This window comes from Physeter macrocephalus, chromosome 12 (genome assembly GCF_002837175.3).
Source record: "Physeter macrocephalus isolate SW-GA chromosome 12, ASM283717v5, whole genome shotgun sequence".
Lineage (NCBI taxonomy): Eukaryota > Metazoa > Chordata > Mammalia > Artiodactyla > Physeteridae > Physeter > Physeter macrocephalus.
This window is the reverse complement of record NC_041225.1, coordinates 43,138,972-43,162,845: the sequence shown is the minus strand read 5'-3', so window position 1 is coordinate 43,162,845 and position 23,874 is coordinate 43,138,972. Positions and strand designations below refer to the sequence as shown.

Sequence of the window (23,874 nt, the reverse complement as noted above, 5' to 3'; positions counted from 1 at the left end):
AGCACAGGCTCTGGACACGCAGGCTCAGCGGCCATGGCTCACGGGCCTAGCCGCTCCGCGGCATTTGGGATCTTCCCGGACCAGGGCTCGAACCCTTGTTTCCTGCATCAGCAGGCGGACTCTCAACCACTGCGCCACCAGGGAAGCCCGATTTCCTCCAATTCTTAAAAAATTGAAATAAAATTCACATATCATGAAATTCACCATTTTTGCTGGGTTTTGTGATTTTTAATCTGTACAATTTATTGCTTTTTAGTATATTCACAAGGGTGTGCAGTCATCACCACTATCTAATTCCAGGACATTTTATTACTTCTACACTTAGATCCCCACAGCCCTTAGCAATCACTAATGTATTGATACTTTCTGTCTCGATAGATTTGCCTATGTGTGACCTTTTGTGTCTAGCTTCTTTCACTTAGCATAATGTTTTCAAGGAAGAACCTGGATCATTTTATTCAAACTCTTAACGCTCTGAAGCAGTGATTGATTCTCTGGAATTATTAGAGTTACCTCATGAGAAGCTTGCCCAAGTATGTAGACATTTCTCTACTCCAGTTAGGAATCACTGTCAAAGATAGCACTGTTAATAATGGGGGAAGTATGTTGGGACAGAAAAAAGATTGTGAGCCATTTTTCTAGGTTTTTTTTTTTTAAAGCATTATTAAAGAGGTATAATTTATATGTAGTTCACTGCCATTGCATATATAATATTTCATGTGTACAATTTGGCAAGTTTGAACTATCTGAGGGATATACCTATGAAACTGTCACTGCACTCAAGGTAATGAATATGTTCATCAACTCCCCCAAATTTCGTTCTGCCTATTTATAATCTACTCCTAACTTTCTTTTGCCTCCCCACTCCTAACCCTCAGGCAGTGACAGATCTCATCTGCTTTCTGTCACCATAGATTAGTTTACATTTTCTTTAATTTTATATACAGTATATACTCTTTTTTTTGTCTGACTTCTTTCACTCAATATAATAATTTTAAGACTCATCCATGTTGTCGACTATAACAGTAGTGTTTTTATTGCTGAGTAGCATTCCATTGTATGGGTATATCACAATTTGTTTATCCATTCATTTGTTGATGGATATTTGGATTGTTGACCTTTCTGGTGTCTGGCTATTTTAAATAAAGTTGTTATGAACATATGTTTGCAAGTCTTTGTTTGGACATATATTTTCATTTTTCTTATAAACACCTAGGAGTGGAATGGCTGCATTTTATGATTATGTGTATGTTTAAGTTTCTAAGAAATTACCAAACTCTTTTCCAAGGTGATTATACTGCTTACATTCTCACTAAGAGTGTATGAGAGTTTCAGTTGCTCCACATTCTTGCCAACATATGGTGTGGTCATTTTTTCAAATTAATTTTAATACATATTTATTGTAGTTTCAATTTACATTTCCCTAATTACTAATGATGTTGAGCATATTTTTACGTGCTGATTTGCCAACATTATCTCTGGTGAAATATTCAAATCTCTTGCCCATTTTTTCAATTCAGCTGTTTGTTTTTTTATTATTGAAGTTTTGAGAGTTCCTTATGTACTTCAGATATCAGTCCTTGTGGTTTGTAAATAGTTTCTCAGTCTGTAGGTTTTTAAAAAAATTCTCTTAATAGTGTCTTTCTAAGAGAAGAATTTGTAATTTTGATGAATTTCAGTTAATGAAAAAATTTATTTTTTATAAATTTATTTATTTATTTATTTTTGGCTGCTTTGGGTCTTTGTTGCTGCACACAGGCTTTCTCTAGTTAGCTGCGGAGAGTGGGGGCTACTCTTCATTGTGGTGCGTGGGCTTCTCATTGTCGTGGCTTCTTGTTGCAGAGCACGGGCTCTAGGCACCTGGGCTTCAGTAGTTGTGGCACATGGGCTCAGTAGTTGTGGCTCACGGGCTCTAGAGTGAAGGCTCAGTAGTTGTGGCACACAGGCTTAGTTGCTCCAAGCCATGTGGGATCTTCCCAGACCAGGGATTGAACCCATGTTCCCTGCATTGGCAGGCGGGTTCTTAACCACTGTGCCACCAGGGAAGTCGCTCTCAAAAATTTTTTAATGGGTTGTGCTTTGGTGATGTGTCAAAGAAATCTTTGTTTAACCCAAAGTCACAAAGATTTAGCTTAACATTCTTTTTTAGAATGTTTATGTGAAACTTACAGTATTTACCACAAAGTTTTAATTTTTGTTGTGCTTCTTCTAGGCAGCATTTAGAACTTGAAGACATATGACTGGCTTATGTTCAGAAAGTTAACAGAACTAATTTCTTCTTCTTTAATACATCAGTTTATCAATTTATTATCAGTTATTTCTATGTTGTCTTTTTTTTTTATTTTTTTCTTTCAGTACCCGCTCATCAAAAAAAGAGGGAAAATACGCTCTTTGATATTCACAGATCTCCAGCAAGAAGGAGTCATATCAGGTATGTTTTGTTAGTTTTTGAAAGGAGGAAATATTTCCATCTATCATTTTAGATACCTCCTTTAAGTAATACACAGTATAATGCCTTACAATTAGAATATAGGTATTGATGGTGTTAATGACAACGCCAATGAAGAAGTAAATAGCATCTTTCTTTAGTGACTAATAGTTTTTACCCCATATGTGACTATTATCTTCCTGTTTCAGTTTGCCCAAAGTGGTTTTTGTTTTAACAATTATGTTCCCTAAAGCTATACAGCTCTCTGGTCTTTTAGGAGAGTTGAATCTAAGAGACTCACATTGCTTTCATTGGGTGCATTGATTCAATTAGTCTTTGCTACTTTTAGTTTCCTTTTGCCCTTTCTTTTAGGTATACAAAGGAGGCTTTTTGATTTTGGAATATAATTTTGTCTATTATGTTTTCTGAAAAGGTAATATATTCCCCATGGCTCAAAAATAAAATTAAAAAATAAACATGAAAAGCTTTTTTCTAGCCTCAGTAGCCTGTCACTATCCCATAGAAACATTTTTATTGGTTTGTATATTCTTAAAGAATATGTTCATATATATGTATGTATATATGTGCTAATACATATATTGATTGTTATCCCTTCTTTTTACACAAAATATACTGTGCACATTGTCCACACCTTGTATTTTTCACTTGATTTATTTTAACTGTCTTTTCATTTTAGTGAAATTTCACATTTATGTTTATAGTTGTATAACATTACTATGTATAATATAGATATACTGTAATTTTTAAATTAGTTTTTTTTTTTTTTTTTTTGCGGTACGCGGGCCTCTCACTGCTGTGGCCTCTCCCGCTGCAGAGCACAGGCTCCGGATGTGCAGGCCCAGCGGCCATGGCCCACGGACCCAGCCGCTCCACGGCATGTGGGACCCTCCTGGACCGGGGCATGAACCCGTGTCCCCTGCATCGGCAGGTGGACTCTCAACCACTGCGCCACCAGGGAAGCCCTAAATTAGTTTTTTATTGAGAGTCAGGTTGCTTTCAGTCTTTTGCTATTATAAAATACAATATAATGAATACCCTTGCATAATCATTTTACATGTGTGCAAGTATATTTGTAGGATAATTTCATAGAAGTGGAATCTCTGAGTTAATGGGAATATGAAATTGTAATTTTGATGACCTTCAATGGTATTGAATCAGTTTGCAGTCCACCCAACAATGTATCTAAGTGCCAATTTTTCCATATTTCTGCCGGCAAAACATATTTTCAAACTTTTTGGATTTTTGCCAGTCTGAGAATTGAAAATGAAATCTTGGTTTATTTTTATATCTCTTATGAGAGTAATTTTTCATATGTTTAAAAGACATTAAGACATTTACTTTTTTTCTGAAATGTCTGTTTGTAAAGTTTGCCTATTTTTTAATAGGTTCTTGCTCTCTTTTTTTTTTGTTTAATAACTATTGCTAATTTTACAAAAATATATGACCATGTGAAGGTTCTTGCTTTTTTATCTATTTTTAGTAGTTCTTTCTTTATATAGTAGAGAGATCAGTTGTTTGTCACAAATTGCCAGTCTTTTTCCTCAGGTCAGAGTTTGTCTTTTTTTTTTTTTTTTTTTTTGTGGTACGCGGGCCTCTCACTGTTGTGGCCTCTCCCGTTGTGGAGCGCAGGTTCCGGACGCACAGGCTCAGCGGCCGTGGCTCACGGGCCCAGCCGCTCCGCGGCATGTGGGATCCTCCCGGACCGGGTCACGAACCCGTGTCCCCTGCATCAGCAGGCGGACTCTCAACCACTGCGCCACCAGGGAAGCCCCAGAGTTTGTCTTTTAACTTTGCCTTTGGTTGTCTTTACCAGAAAATTTTTTTTTTTATGTCGTCAAATTTATCAGCCTACTAAGGCTTTTAGATTTTGAATCATAGTTAGAAAAGCCTTCCCAAATCCAGAGTTTTAAGGAAGTTCACCTTTGTTTATTTTTATTTTATTTTTTTTCCATTTAGTATACTGATTTTTTTTTAATTTAATTTTTATTGGAGTATAGTTGATTTACAGTGTTGTGTTAGTTTCAGGAGTACAGCAAAGTGAATCAGTTATGCATATACAACCTTCATTTATTTTTAATGTTTAATTTTTTACTCTTTAATTTTGATCCATTTGAATTTTATCCTGGTGTGAGATTTGTAGTATGGATCCAGCTTTTTTCCCAGGTGGAAAATGAGTTGTCCCAACCTCATTTATTGAATAAGTCTATAATTTCTCCATTGATACCAGTTGCCACATTTATTATCAAATTATATATAATGTATAAATATTATATTACATAAAAGATGCCCCTGTCCTTTTTTTCCCCATTATTCCATTCTTCATTCTTATATTTTTCTCAAGTGGTTATTTCTATATGTGAGAACAGTTAATTTCTGTATATTAATTTTGTACCCCACTTCTTTACTGGGAATGCCTCTAGCATGTCCCCATTAAGATTGATGATTAAGAAATATATTTTGTGGTAATGGTATTATATCTTTGAGGGTTCGTGGTTGTTAATAATCTTGCCATTGGGGCTAATAGGATTTTTTGGTTGTTTTTTTTGGCCACACCGTGCTGCTTGTGGGATTTTATTATAGTTCCTGACCAGGTTTGAACCCAGGCCCTCTGCAGTGAAAGTGTGGAGTCCTAGCCACTGGTCCGCCAGGGAATTTCTAGGGTTTGTGTTCTGATTAAGGATTTTGTACCTCAACCAGCTTTGGGGCCATTTTTACTTCAGTGTTGAATCTTAGCTTCTGATGATCTTTTTTCTGTACTTAATTTTTCCTATCAAAGTAATACATAGACTTGGTTCAAATAGCTAGTAGACTAGGTTTAATAAAAGTAATGTTCCCCAACCCACTTTTCCTCACCTTCAATCTTATTGTCATTTAGCAATCAATTTAAACATTTCTGCTTTTGGTTATTTTGGTAGCTATTTCCATATACTATATAAATGACATTCTATTTCTTGTCTTTTGATTTCTTCCTCAGCCTTATACAGTTGTAACACTAACCTCAGTTCTTCTTTGGTCACAGGAAGTTTGAATCATTATACTTGAATCTCCATTTTTGTTTCATTAACTGTAGACAGTATCTTTTGACTCCTCACTTTTAAGATTAGGACCTTAATATCCACTCTCTCTACATTTTTATATTGCCAGGACTGATAACACTTATAGTTGGTTCTGGGACAGTTATTAAGGCTCACTTGACTTATTTCTAGGTTAATTCTAAGAGTTGAAAACCAATGAATAGTTTTTACATTTCTATGAGTAATTACAGTGTTTTTCATCATAGAGCTATATAGAGTGCTAGAGTTAAATATCCTCTGTGGATTTTATTACTACCTCTGGCCACTCAATGGGAAATGCTCCTGGAATTAAGTTTATTCCTTCATTCAACAAATGTATATCTTCTGTATGCACCAAATAACGTTCAAGGCATTGGATATTCAGAAGTTACAAATGTAAAAATCCCTGTTCTCTTGGAGCTTACATTCTACTAGAGGGAGATAAACTAATGGATACATAAACATAGTGTGTCAGATGGTGACAAATGCTTGGAAAAAGATAGTGGGGTGAAGGGGAACATAGAGTTCAAAGGGATAGGAATGGGGGCGATTGTATCACCTTCTGCACAGCCTACATATTCCTTCAGGGACAGGAATGTGTGGGGCTTCTTGAAGTGATTCATGTAAATGGAGAAAAAGGACCCAATGAGATCTCCTGATAGTCTCAGTAAAGGTGATGATTTCAAGAGTTCTCCTTTTTTTTTTTTTTTTTTTTAAAAAATTTATTTATTTATTTAGCTGCGCTGGGTCTTAATTGAGGTATGTGGGATCTTTGTTGCCGCACGTGGGATCTTTAGTTGCAGCATGCGGGATTGTAGTTGCGGCATGTAGGATCTAGTTCCCTGACCAGAATTCCGGCCCTCTGCATTGGGAATTCGGAGTCTTAACCAGTGGACCACCAGGGAAGTCCCAAGAATTCTCCTTTTTAACATTCAAGTAGCCTCAAGTTTTCCAAGCTTCTGAACATACCAAAGCATTCATATTTTTTTTGTCAGATGACATCTCTCCTAATGTCATCTTTCTGTTCCACTTTGGAGGGACACTTTTTTAGACCTGCAGCAAAGTGACTGCTGTAGAACTTAAGATTGCTTTCATGGTTTGGATCCACCACTTACTAGATCTGATGTCTTTCTCCTTTTTGCTTTACTGTTTCATTTTGCAGGAATATAATCTCAAGTAATTTACTCGGAAAGAATGTGTGGAAGTCAATTTTGCATCTTTGCATCTTTGAAAATGTGTTTTATTTTCATAGTTCCCAGTAGTTTTGTGAGTTAAGAGAATTGTAGATCCAAATAGGTTTCGTCTAAACCTTTAAAGTTCTTCCTTCACCGTACTCCATGACATATTGTTGCTGTTGAGAATTCAGTCTGGTTTAATATCTTGTTTCTTTGTAGATGCACATAAATATGTATATATATACGTGTATATATATATATTTTTGTTCGTTTGTTCATTTTTTTTGAACCTCTTGCTCTAGGCCCTATTGGTTTGGAGATTTTTTTTTTTCAACTCTGGGATATTTTCTTATATTATTTTTTGTTAGGTTTCTTCTCTTCATTTTTTTCCTCATCTGCTTAATAACTACTCTTATGTTAGTCCAACATTGGACGTTGGTCCTCTGTGGCACTTGCCTTTTCTCTCATTTTTCTTCGTCTTTTTTGCCATCCCCTTTTTTTTTTCCTGAGAGATTTTATTCTTTTTATCTTCCATCCTTGCAATTTTATTTAGGCAAACATTAAAAAAATTTTTTTGAATAGCTTTCTTGTTCTCTGGTTTTTCATAGCATTCTGTTTTTATTTCATATTATCTTGAGTCTCTTCCATGATATTTTTGGTAAACATTTGTTGTGAAAACACATAATAAAATAAACATAATTAGCTCGCAGATAGTTACATATCCAAAGGACAGTTTCTTATCTACTAAAAACTATGCTCTAGCCACAAAGGACTGGAATAGCATCACTGATGTCTCACCTAGCTTTTTTTTTAAAAAAAGCTTTATTAAATCCACATCATATAATTCAGCTTTTTTTTTCTTTTTTTGGTATATTCACAGATAACTATGGAACTGTTGTCACAGACAATTTTAAATACTGTTTCATCTGCTTAGCAAGAAACCTGTTCTCTTTAACTCTAACCTTCCTACCACTACCCCTATCCTCTAAGTCCTAAGCAACCACTAATCTACTTTCTTTCCTCATAGGTTTGCCTATTCTGGGCATTTTGTAAAAATGAGAATATAATATGTGGTCTTTGTGACTGGCTTCTTTCAGTTTACATGTTTTCTAGGTTCATACATGTTGAAGCATTTATCAGTACTTCCTTCCTTTTTATTGTCAAATAATGTTCCAAGGTAGGACTATGTCACATTTTGTCCATCTACTCATTGGTTGATGGACATTTGAGTTGTTTCCAGCTTTTGGCTTTTATGAATAATGGTGCTCTAAAAATTCATGTACAAGTTTTGTGTTTTTTTTTTTTTTTTTTGGCCACACTGTGTGGCTTGTGGGATCTTAGTTCCCCAACCAGGGATCGAGCCTGCATCCTTGGCAGTGAAAACATGGAGTCTTACACTCTACTGCCAGGGAATTCCCGGATATATTTTTGTATTTCTCTTGACTCTATACCTCAGGGTAGAATTATTGGGTCATGTGATTACTTTATGCTTAATCATTTAAGAACTGCTTGAGGGGCTTCCCTGGTGGCGCAGTGGTTGAGAGTCCGCCTGCCGATGCAGGGGACGCGGGTTCGTGCCCCGGTCCGGGAGGATCCCACATGCCGCGGAGCGGCTGAGCCTGCGCGTCCGGAGCCTGTGCTCCGCAACGGGAGAGGCCACAACAGTGAGAGGCCCGCGTACCGCAAAGAAAAAAAAAAAAAAAAAAAAGAACTGCTTGAATGTTTTCCAAAGTGACTACACCATTTTACATTCTCTCCAGCAGTGTATGGGACTTCCAGTTTTTCACATCCTCCCCAGTGCTTAATATTGTCTGACTTTTTGATTCTAGCTATCCTAACGAGTATGAAATGTATCTCATTGTGGTTTTTGAATAGTACTTCCCTGATTACTAATGATATGAGGCATCTTTTCATGTGCTTATTAGCCATTTTAAAATTTTCCTTTGAGAACTGTCTCTGTGTCCAGTGCCTATGTAAAAATTGTGTTGTCTTTTTATCATTGACTTGTAAGAGCTCTTTATATATTCTAGATTCAAATTCCTTATCAGATATATGATTTGCAAATATTGTATCCTATTTTGTGAGTTGTTACTTTCTTTATGATGTTCTTTGAAGCACAAAAGACTTTAATTTTGATGAGGTTCAGTTTATCTTTTTTTTTTTTTTTTTGCGGTACACGGGCTTCTCACTCCTGCGGCCTCTCCTATTGCGGAGCACAGGCTCCGGACACACAGGCCCAGCGGCCACGGCTCACGGGCCCAGCCGCTCCGCGGCATGTGGGATCTTCCCGGACCGGGGCACGAACCTGTGTCCCCTGCATCGGCAGGCGGACTCTCAACTACCGCGCCACCAGGGAAACCCCAGTTTATCTTTGTTGTTGCTCGTGTTTTTCATTCATATCTAAGAATCCATTGCCATATCTGCCGTCATGAAGATTTACTCCTGTGTTTTTTCCTAAGAGTTTATAGTTTTAGCTCTGTGTTTAGGTGTTTGATCCATTTTGACTTACTTTTGTATATGGTGCGGCCCCTTCCCTTTTAAGGTCCACTCAGCTTTTTGTGGTATTGTTATACATGTTACGTTTATACATTTTACAAACCTAGCAATACATTATTAAAGTTATTTATATAATTCTATGTTATTTTAAAAAGTTGAGAGAAGAAAGTCAATCAAGTGCATGCTTATAGCTTTTGGATAGTAACCTTTTATTTTATTATTCTGGTTCTCTTCATTTGTTCTTGTGCATTTGAGTTATCATCTGGAATCATCTCTTTAGCCCTGTACTTACACTGTTGCTTCTGCCTACCTCATTTGTGCTATTTTCAGATATATTACATTTTTATATATTAGCCTCACCACACACACACACACACACACACACACACACACACACACACACACACAGGGTAAATAAGAAACTTGGAAACAGGCATTTTCCTGATGGAGAGAAAGAAGTAGGAGAGAGGTTATATATCAGAATTGCAAAGATTGAGTAGGTAGTTATTGCAACAGTCTTCGGGAAGTTTTGGGAGACATTAAAAACTGATGCAGGATGAAATGAAGGGACTTCTATTAATCAGGAGAAGGAATATTAGACAGGTTAAAGTTCTTAATGAGAGTTGGGAAAAATCTGGGTTTGCTATTGTGGTTGGTGGGAATTGCAGTAAAATAGGGATGCACAGGCTGTGGACCATCTTTGAAAGCCAGTTTGAGTTTGAAGTAAATTAATTTACAGAGATTCCATTTTGTATGATTACCATAGGTATCATAGAGATGTCATCAAGTATATTAATAATGAAGCATTTATTAAGTATTATTTTTCCTTGAGGATGATTTTAGCTTGATACATTATCTACTCATTCCATAGTAGTTCTGATTGTAAACTATTTCTTTGCTTATTTCATCAAAAATACTTTATACATTTTATAAGAAATTCAAACCAGGATATAAGTCTTAAGTGGAAAGTGGAAACACTTGTCTCTCTGTAAACCAATATATTATTTTCTTTAGTGTCTGGACTGTTTTCTGATTATTTGGGAAAGGGAAAATAAGAGAAAAAGATAAACTTTCTTTTCTAATAAGAGTTCGGTGTTATTTATCAATCAGTGATAGACATTCCCTAAATTTGGATGCAAATTCAATTTGTTGCTTGATGCCCTTATGAACTACCCTATTTAAAAAATTATAGCCTCCCTCTCCTTCTCCTCCTGTTTTTCTTTTTTATCTTTAGAACTTACCATATTTTTACTTCATCAGATGTAAATTACATGAGTATAGGGATCTTAATAAATATTTGCCAAATGAATGAGTGACTGTGTATATTTTCTACTGAGCTAATAGTAGATACGATGCTCAGAATGTGTTTTTAAAAGCCCTTCACTGCTGTAATGATTTTAAGGGTTTTACTCTCTTTAAATAGGAGAAAGAAGCATGCCATTCATAGTAGTGACACAACTTCTTCTGATGAAGAACGCTTTGAAAGAAGGAAATCAAAGAGCATGGCAAGAGCAAGAAATAGGTTAGTAAAGCTTTAATTGTTATTTCCATGATAGGAAAAAGGAATAACAATTTAAACTTTTTGAATGTGATTCTTACCTGTACTAGCATTTTGCTAACAGTGATACTTAACACATATTTTAGTCTAGAGTAATACACTGACTTGGTATTTACTTAGTAATTTTTAGAGTAGAAATCTAACCTTGGGAAACTTCCCATAAATTACTTGCTTTGTAAGTACTCAATAAAATAGTGTGTGGGAAGGTAAAGAAAGAGCCAGGGGAAGAGGCAACCTCTTGGACAGTCTCTTTTTCAGTACCACTCCTCTAATCCAAATCCATTTAACAAGGTTGATTTTAGATGCTTATAATGATTATAGCACTTGAGTAAGATTTGGTTTTTAACAGAATTATTTCAGGAGCCCTTGGGTTTTGTTGGAAAACTTGTTTTAGCTTTGGTTTAATGAGTGCTTCTGGTGATCTTTGCTTAACTAGAGTAAATGACTCATTGCTACATGGCTCACTAAAATCTTGAGAGTTTTCAGTGGGGGAGAGAATCAGTATTTTGTCTAGTAAGTGATTAAAGCATCAAATTATAATTTATTCTCTAAAATTTAAGTTAATTTTCTAGCTTATATTTATAATACTAAAGGTACATTTTATTTAGAAATTTTATGTTTAGGAAAAGAAAGCATTTCTATAATTTGGCATTATATATCTATTGTAGAAATACCAAGTTTTCAGTTAGCTGGTGTTGGAAACAAGTTTGGGTTGGTGTAGATTGTATGCTAAAAAGAGTTCCACATGTGGATGATGGAATGAAAACGTAAGAGAAAAATCTAAGTTTAAATAAAAGATTTTAATGTCTCTTTAATCTGAACTATTCTGTTATCTGCTTTGGAAATAGATTTTTAAAGTACGTTATGATTCAGAAATGTCAGTGAAAGTACATTCATTGTAGAAGCTATACTTTTTTTAGGCTATTTATGTCATCTTTTGGTGTTTACGCAATGTTAAAAGAGGAAATAGATTATATTTTCTTAGGGGTAATTACATTAATATCATATAGGATTTTAAGTAGCTAAAAATGTATTTTAAGGTAGTTACACAAAAGATAATGCTTAGTTTTCAAAATAGGGTCTAAAATTGCTTTCCCTTGAATAAAACAGAGGGAAATTTATTTCTTCAATCATGTCTGAGTAGACATACCCACATAATATCTGAGGATAAATTTAAATGTTACAATAAAGCTTGAGTTCATTTAATGCTGTATATTATATTATAGTATTAATAGTAGGTCTTTTTATGTTATGCTTACATAATGTGGAATATCAGGTTTGTTAAGTTTTCTAATTTAGACTAGATTGGGCTTTTTGGACAAAGGGATTGATGATCTTATTTACTTTCTCTAGTGAATAAATTTATTTCTGGCCTGTTGAAAAGAATTTAGGAAAAGTAGTTTAAAAATATGAAATCTCTTGTCATTTTCTGGGTTATGAGAAAAGGGAGGAAGATGAAAATGTGTCAACAAAGATTTAAACTTGCTTATGACATTAAGAATATGAGACTTTTAATGCTATCTACTTGAATGTTTATAAATTTCAGATGTTTGCCTATGAACTTAAGAGCAGAAGATTTAGCTAGTGGTATTCTCCGAGAACGTGTCAAAGTGGGTGCAAGCTTGGCTGATGTTGACCCAATGAACATTGATAAATCAGTAAGTTTTGTAAATGTTTTTCTAGAAATAGTTTTGTTTTTTTTTTAAAGGTCATTACTTATTTCTAACGCAACACACAATAAAAGTAGAAGATCACCATTGTTAGTGGGGTTTTTTTTTTTTTGTTCTTTTGTTGTGCGGAATGCGAGATCTTATTTCCCCAACCAGGGATTGAACCCATGCCCCCTGCAGTGGAAGCGCAGAGTCCTAACCACTGGACCTCCAGGGAATTCCCCAAAGTATAGTTTTTTGAACTCTGTTTAACTTTATATATGAACTTTATGTTTAAACTTCAGTTCCTGCTGAAGGCATATATTTTGGAATCATAAGATTATCTCATAAATTAAAAATATCTATAAACGGTTAAAATTATTTTGTAATAAACTTTTCCACTTCTTTCCAAGGTGCGGTTTGATAGCATAGGCGGATTGAGCCATCATATTCATGCACTAAAGGAAATGGTAGTATTCCCACTTTTATATCCAGAAATTTTTGAAAAATTTAAAATTCAGCCTCCAAGGTGAGTAATGTCCTAGATGTTTATTATTTTTATTACTGTTAAATTATCAAATTTCAATTAGGTGATTATAAATCTAAATATTATTTATAAATATTTCATATGTATTTATTTTATGTGTTCTAGCAATGAGAATTAGGAATGAAATTTTATTATTTAGGGCTCAAAAGCTGTGGTACTAAGTGTGTTCTTGAAGTTTATATTTCAGCATTTAAGAGTCAGACACAGGATGAGATCGTTTATGCAAGCCTTGAATTTACAAGTGGATTGCCTAAGTGGATTTTCCTTAATTTGGTCTCCTAATAGCATTCAGTTTGATACGGTATACTGGTTAGTCTTTGAAAGCACAGTTTCAGTGAGGTGTTTCTTTGACTCATTGATGTGGTATTTTTGAAACGGTAAGCTTGATAGTTTATTTTTATGATCAGATTAATTGTGTTTGATCATGAGGTGGTTAGCTAGTTAACTATTAGGAAAGGCTGAGAAATTATGTCAAAGGAAACTGGGCAGAATAAAATAGTTTGAAGATGTGCATATAGACTTAAACTGTGAAATATCCCTTTTTATTTCTAATTTATTATTCATGTGTTTCTAGTTTATTATTCATGTGTTTAAGGATGCAGAAAATCTTGTTAAAGAGTCATCTCCTATTTGAGTGGGTTAAGAGTTGGCCTGTAATTCTGCAGTGGCTTGTAGAAATCATAGTAGCAGTTTATTTACTTCTTATATGATATAACTTGAATTTTAAAAATAATTGTTATTTTTTCAAAGCCATTAAAGTAGTATAGTCTTGGGAGAAACTTTAAAAAATGGAGTTATAAACAAAAAGTATTATAGCAGAAAGTAATCCTACTCCTTAGGGATGAACAGCTTGCTTTTATATATGTATGCATATATTAAATTTATATTTTGCCTGTATTATGCATATTTAAACATTTAATATAAATGAGATTATTCAATAATACCCTTATGTAACTTTATTTTTCACTTTACAATGTATTATAGACACCTTTCCATATCAATAAATAATGTGTGTATTATTCTTTCTGACATCATACTAGTGTTTAAATTACAGATGTAGTGGTGTATTTATCTGTCCCTTGTTAGTAGATAGCATTTAGGTTCTTTAAAAAATCTATCTTGATCACTTTCTTTTGATTATTTCTACATGATATAATCTAAAATGTGAAATTTCTGGGTCATAGGGAAAGTACCTTTAAAATTTTGATGTAGCTTGCCAAATTACTCTCTACTCTTTTTGAACTATTTCTTGTGTATCAAAGCTTGGTTCTTTGAGAACATCCTTGAGGACTCTCAACAAAGTGAAACTTTTGTCTGTATACTACAAAAAGCTATATTAGTGTCTAATAATAAAATATACATTAGTACAAAATTATATGGGGGGTGCATGCTTTTGTATTGGTTATTAGTGCTGGTGGTAACATTTATCTACTTTTATTGATTCTTTATTCCTCTAGGGGCTGTTTGTTTTATGGCCCTCCTGGCACAGGTAAAACCTTGGTTGCCAGAGCGTTAGCTAATGAGTGCAGTCAAGGAGACAAAAAGGTGGCTTTTTTTATGCGAAAAGGAGCAGACTGTCTAAGTAAGTGGGTTGGAGAATCTGAGCGGCAACTTAGGCTTCTTTTCGATCAGGTAAGTGAAGTCAGGTAATATGAGAATATCTTCTTTAGAATACTTAACACATTTGGTCTATAAATACAAACAGTTCATGACGAGTCATATTTTCCAATCAATTCCAGTCAATTTCCAATGTTAAATTTAGGATCAGTAATCTGAATTTGTATGCCTTAGAGGTATTTAATAGCAGTTTCACTAGTACTAATTAAAGATGATTCACAAAATATTTACTGAGGTGCCTACTAGGCATATAATACCATGTAAAGTGCTTTTTTTTTTTTTTTTTTTTTTTTTTTCTTCGCGGTACGTGGGCCTCTCACTGTTGCGGCCTCTCCCGTTGCGGAGCACAGGCTCCGGACGCGCAGGCTCAGCGGCCATGGCTCACGGGCCCAGCTGCTCCGCGGCATGTGGGATCTTCCCAGACCAGGGCACGAACCCGTGTCCCCTGCATTGGCAGGTGGACTCTCAACCACAGCGCCACCAGGGAAGCCCTGTTAAGTGCTTTTGAGAACCCTGGATATAACATATATATCACTAGATTATAATCTAACTGAGGAAGTAGAACAAGCACAAAAAGTTAAATATCTGTGCAAGAAATCTCAGCAAGCAGTATATTACTTATTTTCATGAGTTGTAAATATGGTACTGGAAGAACTCAGTATTAAGTGAATGCTTTTAAAAGGCAGAGTAAGGTAAGTGAATAATATCATGTAGGCTGTCTTTACTATTTCTATATAACAGTAACTTTAAAAATATCATTTCCTAATACTTATAAAAATTAGTCCTGATGTAAATTTACTTTTAATTGTTTGAGCTACTGGAGGAAGTAATTCATACTTGGTAATGCAACTTATATTTTGTTATGTTTAAGGAAACTCACATGACATTTAAAAAAATGCTTTCAGCAAGCATTTGTTGAAGACCCATTACTGAGTTGATATGTATCAAAGTCCTTTGTAATTGGTAAAGCACTTCAAATATTATTTTTAGTTATATTAGTATTAAAAACTGCTGTGTTCTAGGTAATGGGGGCTCTAGAAAGAGGAATAAAGTAAAATTCTCAGCCTCAAGGTGCTCAGTGTCTATTGGGAAGTCAAACATATGCAGTCTTCATGTTTCAAGAGAATTTAATAATAATTGGAAAATAATATAAAATAACATTGATGGATTAGGGAAGAGTTAGCTTGGGAATGCTGGCAAATTGTCCGTGACTTAATTTTAAATTTTTGTCAGTTATTCCTTTTGCCACTTCCTACTGGGGTAGGAATGTCTCTTGGTTTCATTCAAAACCATAGCATAATTCTGCTTTTTAAATCTATATTTACTTTATTTGTTTCTTAGTTTTCTTTGTGGGTAAGAGTATTTGAAATGTTTGCTTTCTTTTTAAAAAAACTGCTCATAGTCATTTTTGTCTTTTTTAATGTAAAGAGTCTACATTCCTAAATTAAGTATATGATCTATTCACTAAATGAGATGAAGGAGGTACAGTTGGCCTTCCGTGTCTGCTGGTTCCACATCCACAGATTCAGGCAACAATTTCGTCTCCGATTGGATGAATCCACAGATGTGGAATCCATGGATATGTAGGGCTGACCGTGCTACGCTATTTTATATTATATAGGGGACTTGAGCATCCTCGTATTTTGGTATCTGCGGGGAGTCCTGGAACCAGTCTCCCATGGATACTGAGGGATGACTGTACAATATATTGGCTGAGAGTTTGGCCTTTGATGTCACAAAAGTGTTAGTTTATATCTAGCTTTACTCTTAAGTATGTAACTTTAAGTAAATGAAAGCATCTGATCCTTATTTGCCTCCTCTATAAAATGGGGGAAATAATACCTATCTAACTGGACTACTGTGAGTTTTCACCGAAAGGAAGTGTATACAGTTTACCCTTGAACAATACAGGGGTTAGGGGCACCAACCTCTGTGCATTTGAAAATCTGTGTGTAACTTTTGACTCCCCGGAAACTTAACTACTAATAGCCTACTGTTGATAGGAAGCCTTACCAATAACATAAACAGCACGTATGTTTTGTATTGTGTATTATATACTGTATTCTTACAATAAAGTAAGCTAGAGAGAAGAAAATGTTATTAAGAAAATCATAGAAGATTTACAGTACTGTACTATATTTATCACAACCAAAATTTTATGTTGCCTGAATACAAGATGAATTCTCTCTCTCAACCTACATCAATATTGTCTTATATGATACAAAACACTGTAGATGTTATACATATTAACTAACACTAGACATCAAGAACGAAAAGATAATATGAAAAAGAAATTCATATTTATTACAGGTATAATGATTCATGCATTGATAACAAAGAAGCAGCAGTATGATTGTTTCATGGTAGCCTAGCCTATACACTAGTGAATGAATTGTTATAAAATTTTTATGGCATACACAAATTAATAGTCATATTCATAATACAGTAATGGAAACATTGTTATATTAAGAAAAAAACTCTTACCTGTGATGATTGGCTGATATGCAGCTTCTCCAATTACGAGAGAGGGGCATGCTGTATAGTAATATAGTTCTCTGAAAGCAATGGTATAAAACTGTAAGCAAATGAACATATTATTAATTTTTTATTAAATATCACTCACCTTATACCTATCTAAGGATATGCTGGCCATTTCAGTACAAGTCTTGCACACGATAGTCTACACAATGAATACTTTAAGTGGTAATTATGACAAAAATGTCTCATACAGTTCTTGCTGTACAGTTATTAGATTTTCACATGAAGACACTGGCACACATACATAATAGAAAGTTTATTAACTCTACAGAATGGTGATTGTTTACTATTCATTAAATGGAAGTGGATTATCATAAAGCTCTTCATCTTTGTCATTTTCATGTTGAGCAGGCTGAGGCGGAGGAGGAAGAGGAGGGGTTGGACTTGCTGTCTCAGGGGTGGCAGAGGTGCAAGAGGTGGAGGAGATGCAAGGGGCGGCAGGAGAGACAGGCACACTTGGTGTAACTTTATGAAAATACACATAATTTCTGCTTGACTTTTTTGCTTTTTCATTTCTCTAAAAATGTACCATTTTTAGAAGGTATGGTACCAATCCTTCTTCCACCGTTTGCTCTAGTCTCAGTGCCCATATCATAGCCAGGTCCATGTGGTAAAAGCAGTCAAAAGCAGTTTTGAGTAATTGGAACCTTTCTGCCAGGTTGTCTAAGGTCAATTTGTTTTCTGGCACTGCTTCTTCTACATCTTCTTTCTCATTGCCTGGCACTAGTTCGGAAGCACTCATATCCATCTTCTGGATATTTCATCTTCTGTCAGTGCCTCTGGTGTTATGTCTGTTAGCTCTTGAGTTTCTCCAAGATTCATATCTTGAGGCCCTTCATGCCCTACCTTTTTTTTTTTTTTGCCATATCTACAATCTCTTTTGTGATTTACTTAATTGGCTCTGTCATAAATCCTGTGAAGTCACCCTCAGCATCTGGACACAGTTTTCTCCAGCAGGAATTTATTGTTTTGGGCTTGGTGGCTTTCATGGCTTTTTCTAACAATAATGGAGAGAAATGGTGGAACCCTTCCGGACATTCATGATGTTCTCTCTATTGGGGCTCTCTTCCATAGTGTTGACAATCCTTTCCATAGTGTCCTGTCTGTAATGAGGCTTAAAAGTCCTATGAACCCCTGATCTAGAGGCTGAATTAGAGTTGTTATGTTTGGGGACAAGTAGACTACTTCGACATCTTTGGTATTGAACTCATCGAGTTCTGGGTGGCCAGGGGCATTGTCCAATATCAAAAGAACTTTAAAAGTGGGTCTCTTACTGGAAAGGTGCTTCCTCACTTCAGGGATGAAGCACAGATGGAACCAATCCAGAAAAAGAGTTCTCATTGTCCAGGCTTGCTTGTACAACCAAAAGATGGGCAGCTTGTGTTTATCTTTTCCCTTCAAGACTCTGGGGTTAGTAGCTTTATAGATAAAGGCAGTCCTGATCGTAAACCCGACTGCATTTGCCCAAAACAGTAGAGTTAGCCTATCCCTTCCAGCCTTGAATCCTGGTGCTCATTTCTCTTCTTTACTAATAAATGTGACTAGGGCACTATTGTCTGCATTACAAACCTATTCAGGCAGATACCCTTTCTTATCAATGGTTTTCTTAATTGTGTCTGGGAACTTGTTTGCTGTCTCTTGGTCAGCAGACGGTGCTTCTCCTGTTACCTTGACATTTTTTTGTTTTTTTTAATTTTTAAAAAAATGTTTATTTTTTTCAAAGAAAAATAGCAATAGCCAACTGGAAACCTACTTATTCTTCAACTCCAATTTTGTTTTCTTTAAATTTAGAAGTGACTTACTGATTTACTATTTTAAACAAACCCCAGCACTTCCCTGGTGGTCCAGTGGTAAAGAATTTGCCGTACAGTTCAGGGGACACGGGTTTGATCCCTGGTCAGGGAACTAAGATCCCGCATGCTGTGGCCACTAAGCCCCTGCCAGAGCTCGTGTGCCTCAGCTGGAGAGCCTGAATGCCGCGAACTACAGAACCCATGCACTCTGGAACCTGCGTGCCACAACTACAGAGCCCATGAGCCCTGGAGCCTATGCGCCACAGCTAGAGAGAGAAAAACCTGCATGCCGCAACTAGAGAGAAGTCCGTGCGCTGCAACGAAGAGCCCCCGTGCCGCAGCAAAAGGTCCTGCGTGCCTCAACGAAGATCCCGCGTGCCGCAACTACGACCCGACGCAGCCAAAAATTAAATAAATAAATAATAAATAAATGTTTAAAAACAAACAAACCCTCCCTTTCCCCTTTAAATGTTTACCATCTACTTATGCTGAATCCTTCCAAGGAGATTGCTCCAGCATATATCTCCAGGTCCTTGCTTTGCTTCTTTTACCAAAAAATGCAAAACACAGTTCCATCATGCATCTGAAGGGCTCCAATCGTCAAAAATAGGAAAAAAAAAAAACAACTTTGGAATAGCCAGTTAACTTGAATAAAAAAAAAATCCGCACGAATGCCTTTTGGTTGGGGCAGGAATTCACTCCTATGTTCCCGGTAATATGATCCAGCTCCATAAATCCTTGTAATTCATCATCCCTATCCTATGCACATACCTCTATCTAAAATTGTTTGCTGGCATTAATTTCTACAGGTTTAGACTTTTCATCTTCCTTTTGCTTTAAGTTTTCATAGAATGACCTTGCTTTTTCTTGAATTATATTAGAGTCTACAGGAATGCTTTTCTTATATCCTGCATCCACATAATAGCTGCATTTTCAATATGAGATAAAAAGGTATTTTGCAGAAAGTTCAAGGTTTCACACCTGTTGGTGTAGCTGCAACAAGAGCTTCAGGGATTTCCTTTTCTTCTTCTTTTTTTAAAAATACCCCTTACACTGGATTCGTTTATCTTGAAATGGCCGCAACTGCAGCTGCAGACCTAAATCTACAGTACATATCAAGCAATTCAACTTTTTCTTGTAATGTCATACCTTTTCTTGGGGGCACTTCCAGCATCAATAATGGCACTTTGTATAGGTCCCATGGTGTTATTTAAAGTTTACCGTATTGCAGTAAACACAAAGAAAAATATGCACCATCACTTTAAGTAAAAAGAGATCACTTTTTACTGTGATATGTAATTTACTGGAGAGAGGAACTGCTCACGAGAAGATTAGCATCACACGGCATTTTAAGTGGATACTTGCAACACGAGTTCAGCGCAATAGCAACAGGAGGTGGCTATGAAATTATTACAGTATGTACCACAGTTTTATGCAGTTATGATTTAATACTGCATCTTTGTTTACATTTCTCTCGACTGTAAATGGAGCAGGTACAGTGTTTATTCATGTAAGTTTTGATAAATTTTAACTTTTTATAATAGATTTGTGTATATTTTATGGTAGTAAATGATAAAATAGACTAGTATCTACGTATATTTTATACATCCATGACATACTTTGTTCTTAATTTCTTCACTATTTCTAGGCTACCCAGTTCATCTTGTGAGTTTTTTCAAATTGTCATAAATCTCCCCCAAAATAGTTTCAACATATTTATTGAAAAATATCCATGTATACAAAGGTCAACTGTAAAGTGCTTATCACAATAACTGGTGTTAAATACACTGTACTTCCTTTTTGCAATTGTGTGAGGCCATAGTTCTAAAAAAGAGCTGTGTTTCATGTATGTAAAAGTAATGATTAAATCTTTACTCTTCTCTTATTACATGATTCTAGCCTTATAAAGTTGATTTTCAAAAAAAGCAAAGTTTTGTGGTTGAATTGTCTTTCATTTAAAGTTATTAGAGGGACTTCCCTGGTGGCGCAGTGGCTAAGAATCCACCTGTCAATGTAGGGGACGTGGGTTTGAGCTGTGGTCTGGGAAGATCCCACATGCCACGGAGCAGCTGAGCCCATGCACCACAACTACTGAGCCTGCGCTCTAGAGCCCGTGAGCCACAACTACTGAGCCCGTGTGCCGCAACTACTGAAGCCTGCTCGCCTAGAGCCCATGCTCTGTCCACAACAAGAGAAGCCACCACAGTGAGAAGCCCATGCACCACAATGAAGAATAGCCCCCACTTGCCGCAACTAGAGAAAGCCCGTGTGCAGCAACAAAGACCCAATGCAGCCAAAAATAAATAAATAAATAAATAAATAAAAATAAAATTATTAGAGAACACTGGATGTTTAATGAATATCGTTATCAGTAAGGGAGAAATGAAAAATTTGTATCCATTCTTTAATAAGCTGACCTTCCTGTGAACTAAGAATTAGCTTTAAGTAATTTTGAAATGAAAATAAACTATATTAATTTGAGTAAATTATATAACAGTTGTCATTTGTAATCTAAAACTTATTTACCTTAAATCAAGTTTCTACATAGATCTGAGATTTAGTGAGAAAAATGACACTGTGAAAGTACCAGAAGAAAACTCAGGAGAATTTTGTTTCTAATCTCAGAGTAGGGAAAGTCTAACTATGGAAGAAAAGAATCCACTGTATAAAATCTTTTTTTTACATTCTGTGTGGCAACAGAATATGGTAAGCAAAACCAAAAGATGATGCCCTTTGTAGAAAAATATTTTCATTTCCTTTCATAGAGAGAGTCTAATTTTTAAGTAAATATAGCTCCTAGAAATCAGTAAGCAGAAGACCAATGATCCAATAGAAAAATTGGCAAAGGGTATGAACAGAACTTGTGTAGAAAAAGCAATATTAATGGCTCTTTTGAGATATGAAAAATGCTCATCTTCCTTGATAATAGAAATAAAAATTAGAATGAAAATGAGGTAACATCCTTTATCTTAAAAAGTTAGTCAAGAACAAGAAGTTTGATAATAAATTGTTGGTGAGCAGTCTTAAATATTTTTGGTGAGGAGGGTATATTGATACATCAGTGGGGTAATTTGCAAGTATCTAAATTAGGAATGACACATGCCTTTTGAACCATAAGTTCCACTTTTATAATTTTTATATTAATATGTTTATACTCATGTGAAATGTTAAATGTACACAGATATTTGTTCACGCATTATTGATAATAGGAAAAGATTGAAAACAGCTTAAATGTCCATGAGTAGGGGACTCGTTTAATTACGGCACATCCATACAGTGCGGCATTTTGTAGCTGTTAAAAAAGGATGAAGCAGATCTTTATGTACTTACATGTAAGCTAATTAAAATGTATCAGTAACATAAAATAGGCTGTGTTATACAATAAAAGCAATATGTATAGTGTGTTTAAATGTGTTTAAAAAATAGTGTGTTTAAAAATACATGTTTTTGTATGTGTATAAATGACACATATGGAAGAATAAACAAACTGAAAACAGTAGTTGTCTACTGGGTGGAGACCTTGTGGTTAGAGTCTGGGGTGATAAGGAGCTTTCCTTTTTCCTATATAATCTTTCTTACCTGCTGCATGTTGTACCATTTGCTTATATTACCTATTAAGAAAATACAGTAATTAAATTAAAAATGAAAACTAATACAGTAAATGTTTGTTTTCTTTTTATACTAGGCATATTTGATGAGACCTTCTATAATATTTTTTGATGAAATAGATGGATTAGCTCCAGTTCGCTCTAGCAGGCAAGATCAGATCCACAGGTAATTTTTCCTAATCTGATTATGTTGAATTCTTTTTATTTGTTGACATAGTATTTAGATTTAGCTCTTGGATAAGTGCTATGAGGCTTATAAGATGTGACCTCTGCCCTTGAGGAAGACTTCTTTCATTAGCACAGGGGTCAGCGAACCATGACCCATGAGCCAAATCTTCTCCCTGTTTTTGTAAATGAAGTTTTATTGGAACACAGCCATATTCATTGCTTTTTGCGTTATATATATCTCCTTTTGCACTACAAGAGCAGAGATGAGCGAGGGGTTGTGAGAGAAAGATCATATGACTTGCAAAGCCTTAACACATTTACTTTCTGGCCCTTTACAGAAAAAGATGCCTAATCCTGATTTAGCATAATGTTTTTGAAATTTATCCATGTCACATACACTAATATTTTGTTCTTTTTAATTTCTGAGTAGTAGTCCTTGGGCAACGTGTGTGTCTCTGTGTGTATGTGTATGTCTGTATGTGTACCACAATTTGTTTAATTCCTCTGATAGAGATTCGGTTTGCTTCTATTTTTGGCTATTATGATAATGCTGCTGTGAACATTTGCATACACATTTTCATGGGACCATATGTTTTCATTTCTGTTGGGTAAATACCTTAGAGAGAAATGGCTGAATCCTATGGTAAATGTTTGTTTAAATTGATACTACTTTCCAAAGTGGTTTACCATTTTATGTTTTTAACTGTAATGTATGAGGATTTGGGATGCTTCTCATTCTTGCCAGCATTTCGTATTTTTACTCTCTTTAACTGTTGCTATTCTAATGAGTGTGTAGTAGTGGATTAATTTTCATTTTTCTGATGACTAATAATATTGAGCATCTTTGCACGCACATATTGCTTATTTACATATTTTCTTTTGTGAAATGTCTGTTATAATATTTTACCCTTTAAAAAAAAAAGAAATCATATTGTATGTCTCATTGTAGTGTAAGATTTTTTTTATGTGCTCTTAAAACAAGCCCTTTGTCAGATCTATGTTTTGAAAATTTTTCTACTAGTCTGGCTTGCCTTTTTCTTAAATATGACTTTCTGAAAATCAAAAGGTTTTAGTCTTGATGAAGCCCATTATGTAAATTTTTTTGGTATATATTTTTGTGTCTTGAGAGTAATTTCCTAAACCAATTTGTCAGCAATTCTATATTTTCTTCTAAAGTATTAGTAGTTTTAGCCCTTAAATTTTGGTCAGTGATTCGTTTTAAA

At 35.2% G+C, this 23,874-nt stretch overlaps 1 protein-coding gene across 2 annotated transcripts in view; it reads left to right on the top strand.

Moving 5' to 3' along the window:
* The window catches only part of ATAD2B (ATPase family AAA domain containing 2B), a 148,942-nt gene that overhangs the window by 37,064 nt on the left and 88,004 nt on the right, over positions 1-23,874 (top strand). For both annotated transcript variants that reach the window (XM_024118530.3, XM_024118529.3), the window contains exons 8-13: positions 2,356-2,431; positions 10,597-10,695; positions 12,278-12,389; positions 12,794-12,909; positions 14,385-14,559; positions 22,561-22,649. In XM_024118530.3, coding sequence (XP_023974298.2) covers positions 2,356-2,431; positions 10,597-10,695; positions 12,278-12,389; positions 12,794-12,909; positions 14,385-14,559; positions 22,561-22,649 — 667 coding nt within the window. The remainder of the gene's footprint in view (positions 1-2,355; positions 2,432-10,596; positions 10,696-12,277; positions 12,390-12,793; positions 12,910-14,384; positions 14,560-22,560; positions 22,650-23,874) is intronic.